We start from the raw sequence: 8,754 nt of genomic DNA on the forward strand, positions 1-8,754 counted from the left end.
AGAGCAAATCACAGTGACTGAAACAATATAACAGGAGTTCAACTTTTAAAATTATACAACTTTTAAAAAGTTTGTTGTTGCAGCTTATTGCTGATTATTTAAATATCTACTTTAAACATTTGCCCCCCAAAAAGTCATAACTGGTCAACCACAATGAACAATCTAAAATAATCTAGGTGATGTCTGAGTGTGGTAAACCTCCTGCCCTGCTCTCCTCTCCACTCCATCCCCGGGAAACCCAGTCTTACCCAACCCTCGTCCGTCAGAGCCCTGCCCTGCCCAGCCTCCGTGCCCAGACAGTATATATGAGCAGCAGCCTGCACGGAGCTCACACATCTTTCTGCACTGAAACACAGTGACCACAGCTGCACAGAATCCCATTGATTTTATACAGGATTTAAGAAAACTTAGAAACAACACAGCACAGATCTGGTAAGATATTTTTATTTAATAAAAACACAATTTAAGTTTATACTTTATCATATTATGTTAAATAGGTTTAGGAACAACTCACCAAGTATTTTACTATTTCTTTAAATAAACATGGATGTTTTAATTTCATTATTAACTTTTCAGTGTAAATCTGATTTTCATGCAAGCCCACTAACAGTGAATGGTTTCTTGCAGTTGATTGTTTTTGTTTGTGGCTTTCCTCTGCAGCAGACAGAAAACAATCAGAAATGGAGTTTCTGAAAACCGCCCTTGTCATCGCCTTTCTTACAACAACATCTGCTACTCCGGTAAGTTAAACACAAAAACACTGCCAACTTCTCCATCCTTCCCCCTCACTTATTCTTATCTGTGTATCACTGTTGTGTTTTACAGTGGTAGAATTGAACTAAGTACATTTACTCATGTGCTGTACTTGTACAGTTTTGAGGTACTTGTACTTTACTTGGGGATTTCAGTTTTATTCTACTTGATACTTAACTATTTTTTCTTTACTTTACTAATTTACATGAACAAAACAATTGATTAGCTCAGAAAATATAAATCATTATGGAAGGTTTTGCTAAAGACTATTTAGTTACTCCAGTAAAATTAAACTTTTCACAGTTTCATCTAAAAAACCAATTAGCAAAATTGTCACAACAAAATCAAATGTTAAAGATGAAGTCCAAAAAGTGAACTGAAATTTCTATACTACAACTTTGTTTTTTTGACTCGAGGTATCAGTTCCAAAAATACTGTCTTTATTGTCCCAAAAAATAAACAAACAAAAACTACAAACCAAAAGGGTGGCACCGAGCGTGTCCACCTTACGTCCAGTCGGGAGGGCAACTCAACCGACAGCTCCTGCGGGGACACGGGTAACAGGGCAACCGGCAGACCAGCGGAAGGGACGGCGTCAACAATCCTCCTAGCCGGGAGGGCAACTCCACCGACTGAGCGATTTTGACCGGGAATATCCGCAGGAAACACAGAGGCCGGAGGAACGGGAACAGGAACAGGACTGACAGGGAGCTGACGGGGAGCAGACGGAAGACGGACGAGCGGCAGACGGAAGACGGACGGGTGGCTAACAAAAACACACAATGAACCGACAACCAGAGTTGTGCAGGGGCAGGTTACATATAGTCTGGGGAGGTGATCAGGGAGATGCAGCACACCTGCAGGTGGTGATCAGGGATGAGTGGCTGCATCTGCTGGGACTGGTGAGGGGGCGTGGCCACAGGCAAAGATAGGGGACACAGGAGGAGAGGTGATCGGGGGCAAAATGGAGGACAAAACTGAACTCCTGACATTTTTCCTCTATCTTCTCTAAATCTTCATCTCTTGCCCACCTACATGTTTCTGGTGACCGTAGGCTGTCAGAGCGCAGAATGCACTTTTTTTTTCTCTAAGTGAGGAAATCAATTGTTCGTAATTCTCTTGATATGTTTCAGTTTGCCCTATTACATTTACTGCATTACACTGTAAATACAAACGCAACACTTCCTGCATCTGATTCAAATTAAAAGCCCTAAAGTGTTTCAGTAAATGGAAAAATCTTTCATCTCTTAACAAGGCCTTTATTCTGAAACAGTCGTAGGAATGTGTTGTGACTGAAATCAGACATTAACACTTCAGATGAGTAATCTAGAACAAATGTTGAAATTGGCAGGATTATATTGTCAACTTTATTAAATTAAAGCAAATGAAATATATATTATTTACAGTTGTATGTAAACTTGCCACCGCAGGAACAGTGGTTACACAACTTTGAAAATGAACCACAACGTAACCATTCGTGTTCACCTTCATGTGTGCTCACATCACAACTGTGCTCAGTACTTCAATAAATAGCACTAAACTCCTGCTGGTCAACCCTACCACTGTACCACTGCATTAAACTAGTTAACTGTAGTAAGTTTTTGAGGGCTTTTACTTTAATTTAAGTGTTTTGAAACAGGCAGTCAATGATGTTAGTACTTCTTCCACTGCTGGTGTTTTACTGCTGTAGTATTCAATTCTTTTCTACAGTCAAACTGCAGTCATTTCCTATTATGAAAAGATTACAGACTCTTGCTGTGTTCCAAATGACATACTTCCCTTCGTACACTAACAAATAGTGCTCTCACATGTTAGGACTAAAATCACGGACTGCCGTTCTGCTCTGACTGGAAATAACCTCAGCATGTGAACACATCACCCGCCACAATATCTGTAGCTTTAATTATTTTACACAGAAATTAACGTGTTTTTGTTTCCTCTGTTTAACAAACTCAATAGCAACACTTATTCTTCTGTCTGGCAGCACGAGTGAAAAATAAACACTTTTGTGTGGTGTTCAGGAACAGCAACAGCTTCCTCAAACGCTTTATTTAGAAAACTATTTACGTTGGTGGCCCCGCTCCTTCCTCTACGTAGCCAAGATGGTGACCGTTTAGGGTGGAAAGTGCCCAACGTTTCACACTTCTTTTTTGGACCATTTTGAGTGCAACATTCTGGTACTTGTAGTTCACTGCATGTTTCTGTACTTGACAGTGTGAACACACTTATGCACTCATAATAGAGTGTAGAAGTACGCCATTCGGAACACAGCATCTTGTTCCCGTGCTTTATTTGAATTTCTGAGTGTAATTTGGTTTTCCCTCCACAGATGGGTCGGCGCCGGCATCATGATGCTGACATCACTGACCAGGACCGGACACAGGGATGGCTGAATGGAAACGACAGGCAGTTTTCCCGGTTTAGTCATTCTTCCAGCCAAGAAGACTCCAGTGAATCTTCAGAGAGTCAATCTTCAGAAAGTCAATCTTCAGAGAGTTCCTCCGAGGAAATTATCATTCCCGACCCGACCACGCCAGCCGTGACCACCGCTGCCATGACGACCATCATTACAGCAGAGGGGAGTACGTTCACCCCCGAACCAGATGCAAACGGAACAATTGTGATGGAGACAACGCCCCTGACAGCAACACTGACCCCGCCTCCTATTAATGTGACATCACCGTGTAATGTCACTGGGTGTGTTATAATCGATATTCCAACACCGACTCCCATCACAGAAAACAGAGGAGACAACTGAGGAACTGTCACAACAATTCATATACATCTTAAAGTGGTGTCTTGTTCAGGACGTTTTTACGTCTATTTACGACAGTTTACTTTCAGAGTGTCAAATATGGGCTGGCCTTATCCAGTTAAGAAAAAAATAAATTCTTAGTAATTTTTCTAACGTGCATCTTTTTGCTGTGACTTTGAAACGTCCTTTTTATTTACCAACATATAATGGTTTTAAGAAAGGAGATTTTGTGAATCTATTTGACCGGGATATGTATCTAGCAGCGGTTGCACCGTTGCACCTGACAGGTTCCACCACATTTTCAGTAACTCTGGTCACTTAGTGAGATAGCTGCTAACAGTCTTCTGCTTAATCCACTTCGTTTTAACTCAACATGTTGATTTTGTTTGACAAACACATGATTTAATCTGATTTAGAGGAGGATATGCAAATGTGTAGAGAAAGAAATTAGGGAGGATTGATGATGGGTTAAACAATCAATTTCCAGAAATAGCAGGTAGTGAGTTAACTGATAAACTGTGACTGATAAATGATGAATATGCAGAATGTACAGCAGGAAGTTTGTGGGTTTCCTTTTAGCTCTGACAATATTTTTTAGCACATAAATAGCAGAATCAATGAGCCTCTGAGCTAAAAGCCTCCCCAGATAGACTGTGACTACACAGTAAACATCCATAACCTGCATAACATTCATGGTACACAGCAAACAGGAACTTCTAATAGCTTATTCCTCACACTTTTTATGGTGCTAGTTTTCCAACATATAAGCCAGAAAAGGGAGAAAAACAACTAGGTTTAAAAGAGAATAGCTACTAAGAGACCAACAGACCATTTGGTGAGCCTGTATGGGGTCTTGCTTTCCTGATGTCTTTTACATTTTTTTCTGTTGTCAATATGGCTTTTATGTTGGTGTTGCATGCTTCTATATCTTAGATTAGCTAAAACATGATTGACTCCACTTCCATTTTCATACTGAGGTAAATTAATTCAAATTGAAGAACATGTAGAACTTCAGACAGAAAAATCTCAGAGATCCACTTCAAAAATACAAAGATGCCCTTCTGCATGGGACTTAAATTATAGGAAGAGCAGTGAGTGGAATGAGACACACAGTCTGAACAGATTTAAAATAACTGACCAGGTCAGGTAATGTTAAAATAATCAGCTCCCCTTTAGAGACTGTCTACTACTACTGGTACCCCCGAGTACTTTGGAATTGGATTTTCAGGAAAATAAATGTATCCTGGTATATTCATATATATATATATGAGCTATTTTGTTCATTTGTTTGTAAATCCATCATTCTGTTTTAAATGTGTATTCAGTCATCATGTGGTGCTTCTACAGAGAAAAAATAATAAAGGCTAAACCACTTGGATGTGTTTATATATGGTGATGTAATATATACAAATATGTGACTTGTTTGAGTGTTCACTGCACCTTTAAGTCAGGATACTTTGGTTGAATTTCATAGTCTGTAAAAAAATAGGTTTCTTCCAAAGGTCTGCTGAAATATTGTAAATATACGGCCTCATTAAAACAGGAAGATCTGGCCAGAATAAAGTGTAAACCAGTGATTGTTACTGCAGAGAATTGTGCACTGAAATATTATAAAACTAAACAAAAAATTAAATGTGCCTGAGGTGCCCAGAGTATGAAGAATGTATGTATCCCACAGCAGTGTGTTTATAGACTGTGGAGGGTGTGTCATGTTTGTCTTGTTAGCTCTTGTCATTGCATGCTGACAAAGGGCTTCTACCACAGTGGGTTTGTGTAATTGTGGCTTTTGAATTTATCTTTTCCCTAATTAAATATAGCATACAAGGTCAAAAAACAATACCTTAACATTGTTGTTTTGAGTCTGCTTTAAAATGTGTTGTACTTCATTTTGTTAGCTGGATTTAATGTGTTGTACATACACTCTGATTTTTCTACTAAAGAGAAATAAACCACCTAGGATACATTGAAATGTTCATATTTGTCAAATCCTTTACTTCTGATTAGAATTGAAAAAGCATGTTTATACAGTTTGACACATTTTAGCATGACTATGAATATCACATCTTTTTGTAGCCTGTTTTTAATTATATACTTTATATAAAACCTTAAAAATTATACATTAGCTATCAGTGTTGGAAATCTGCCATGATAAAGTTACCTCAGTAACTGAAGAGTTAAAGGTTATTATTTAATTCTAACAAATATGTACTGGAAAAAAACACAGGAAATAAAGTGACGGTTCCATTTAGGCAGTTTTATATATTTAATATATAAAAGATAATTTTACGGTGCACTAGCAGTATCTATAGTCATTCATCTAATCTTGATCCTTGTGTTGTTTGGTTGCTTCCAGGTTTTGCTACATCCATCTCTGAGACTGCTACTTTAATACAAAAGAGGACAATGGAGTTCGTTTTTTTGTGCACATGGCATGGAAAAGTGACATCCAGAAAAACAGAACAGCAGTGTATCAGTCTGCAGACCTTACTGTTTTAGTGGAACTACTTGCTACCATAGTTCATGGTCCCCATGAAAACATACCACCAACATTCTCTGCCAGGATTAATGAATGGTGAACTGACCTTTTAAAGTCACATCAGAGCTTCCTCTTGTATCCTTCGTTGCACTTCTGTATTTGCAAGTATGATAAGATACTGATAAGATAAGAACACAAGAACACAAGAGCCTGTCACAGGCTGGCTCAGGGGAAGACAAAGAGGAGAGGACAACACATGACTTGTAACTAAAGATTTACAAACAGTCATTCCCCTTGAGTCTGAACATGTTTTTTTTATGTAGTTTTCTGATCACTCAGCAGGATGGCTCGCTCTATCTGTCTGGACGGGCATATATCCGTCGAGCACGAGGACCCAGGCGTCAAGTGAGGCAGGAACCTCACCTGGGCCTCTTTCCTGCACACCTGAAAATCACCACCAAACGAAGGCCGGCAGGCTCCCTTTGTTTTAAAAGAGTTGTTGAAAAACATGGTTTTACTCGTGAACAAATATAAAGATGAACTGTGTCTTTTAGCTCTTTAGACAAAATAAAAGATGTGTTAATCAATTGTTCTTTTTAACATATTAACTTGGCCTTTTTTTTTTTTTTTTAAATAAATAGTCTCCAGGCACCTACATATGCTTCCAACTGAGGGGAAGGGCTTTGTTTCAGGCCGAAAGGTATTTGCTTTTGTTTGTAAAATGTGGTTGTAAAGTTTCTTTTGTATATTAATTTGTTTGTTTGTTTCCTTAGTCCTTTTATCAGACACTTTTTCCACCATTTGTTAGGTTTTAGTTGTTTAAATACAAAATTGTTTGGGCTGTTTTTCTGTGTAATTTCTTCCCAGTGTGGCTGTGGTTGGGCTGCCAGGGAGAACAAAATCATGGCAGTCTTTATGCATGTTTTGTTTGAGTTTCTTTAAGTTTCAGCATATTGTAGTGCTGTGAAATAGTTTGTTTTGCAGTGGCGTTTATTTGTTGTACACCTTACTTTCCACCAGCCTCCCTGACAGTGCAGTTTGGACCGACATTCTTTATTTCTTCTGGTTGTTAATTTATGGTTAATTCGATTTGTTGTATTAAACATAGTTATTTCAACCACTTCATTATTCCCTGTGTTTAGTTGGAATATCTAGTCAATTGGAGATGCGTATTATTTTTGTATAAGGTAATGAAGCTCACATCTTGATCTACATCAGTCTCAAGTTCCAGTTTATTCTGGCTCCTTGATATTATCACCTGGTCACATATCAATCTATCTAGCTATCGCACACGCGGATTCTCCTACAGGAATCAATGAAGTGAACCTGAAGCCCCTGGTAAACCTTTTTCAATGCAATTGCCCCATCTAGTGGTAAAAGTATTTTATTACAGTCGATGTCAGCGGTTGACTTCAAACAGGCAGATGTGGACCTGTGGGTATTTGCACAGCCTGGAAAACCACATCAAGGCTACAAATCTATATTTCCAAATAATTGAATACATACAAATAAATACAATAACCAATATGGGAAGTAATATAGGATGTCCACATATTTTGGTGTGTTCATGTGTTGTGCTCCTTATCTCCAAAAATTAGATGTGGCAGCAGTTTATGTTTAACCCTTTCCTGTTTCAACACAATTAAACCCTCCTGCAGAAAACCTCCTCCATGAAGAAATTGTTATTCCAGTTTGATGAGGACGAACTTGACCACAGAGCCCTCACTTTTGAGATGGAACACAAATGTTACCAAACATCTGTACTGCGCCTCACTGTTGCTCTTGACTGAATTCTTGCAGCCAGGTTCTTGTGGAAAGTCTTCCTGGGAGAGTTATGGCTGTTATAGCAGCAGATTAATACCCATGGTTTTGGAATGACGTTCTAACTATCACCTATGAATTTTTTTGACATAATAATATATTTTTCTTGTGGCGTGCAAATAAAAGACAGAGAAAATACAGAACGCCTGCTTATATGTAAGGAGAAGAAGAAATGCAGTGAATTCTGTAAAAATGGGTTTGCTTCATAGTTATCAGTAAATATAAAAATGTTGACCAGGAAACATAGACCAACCCTCAGTGGCATCCAGTCCATGACTACAGCTCAGTTTATGTCAACAAAGTGTTTTACAATTGGAGACGCTCTACCCCAGCGCTCCAGCAGAGAAACTGTGGGAGGTCCATTAAAGTCTGAAATTATGTTTTTCTTTTCTTTTTCTTGACAGTTTGGCAGCTCAACATCGTTCTGCTCACAACAAATGACTGTTTTTAAAGACTTGATTTATTGATCTGTTCTTCACATCTCACATCCCACTCATGGATGATTCATGGATGACTACAGTAATCACAATTAGCCTATTATCCTTTTATTATTCTGTTAGTCTCTACATAAGGGTGAGGCTCGGGCACCCCTCCCTTAAGATTTGGGATGATGCAGAGGTGAAGATGAGGGCCGCTGGGATTTACAACAACCCTGACAGGATCAGGACTTCCTGCAACACTAAAAACCTGTTCAGGAACACGAGCAACCCCATGAACTAGCTGTCCAAGATGAGTGTTGATTATACTCAGACTGGAGACAGCCTGGAGACAGCCTGGCTGACGCTCTATTAAGCAGAATCAAGCCAAGGACACATTCACGTCCTTATCTGGAACAACGTGTTCCTTATAATGAGCCTGTGTGAGAAATCAAGACAACCAAAGTTTATTCAATCAACATAACTTACTTGTACATCACAAGTTGCTCCACGGTGAATATTTAAGGAACAAG

General features: G+C 38.9%; 1 protein-coding gene across 1 annotated transcript; it reads left to right on the top strand.

The window, feature by feature from the left end:
* The first annotated feature begins 345 nt into the window (after positions 1-345).
* Positions 346-5,464, top strand: scpp8 (secretory calcium-binding phosphoprotein 8). Its single transcript, XM_069706209.1, has 3 exons — positions 346-432; positions 661-740; positions 3,083-5,464. Exons 2-3 carry the CDS (start codon positions 681-683, stop codon positions 3,509-3,511), a joined length of 489 nt encoding a protein of 162 aa, XP_069562310.1. The 5' UTR covers positions 346-432; positions 661-680; the 3' UTR covers positions 3,512-5,464.
* The last annotated feature ends 3,290 nt before the right edge of the window (positions 5,465-8,754 follow it).

The sequence above is a fragment of the Brachyistius frenatus genome, unplaced genomic scaffold (genome assembly GCF_029030835.1).
Source record: "Brachyistius frenatus isolate BFR_SWC_R1_liver_20210118 unplaced genomic scaffold, ASM2903083v1 Contig_3, whole genome shotgun sequence".
NCBI lineage: Eukaryota > Metazoa > Chordata > Actinopteri > Embiotocidae > Brachyistius > Brachyistius frenatus.

Bases quoted from the DNA above. Each gene is read 5' to 3' on its own strand.
- scpp8 (XM_069706209.1), top strand. From the start codon at position 681: ATGGAGTTTCTGAAAACCGCCCTTGTCATCGCCTTTCTTACAACAACA. The intron at 741-3,082 runs GTAAGTTAAACA...TTCCCTCCACAG, and splicing joins CAACAACATCTGCTACTCCG to ATGGGTCGGCGCCGGCATCA.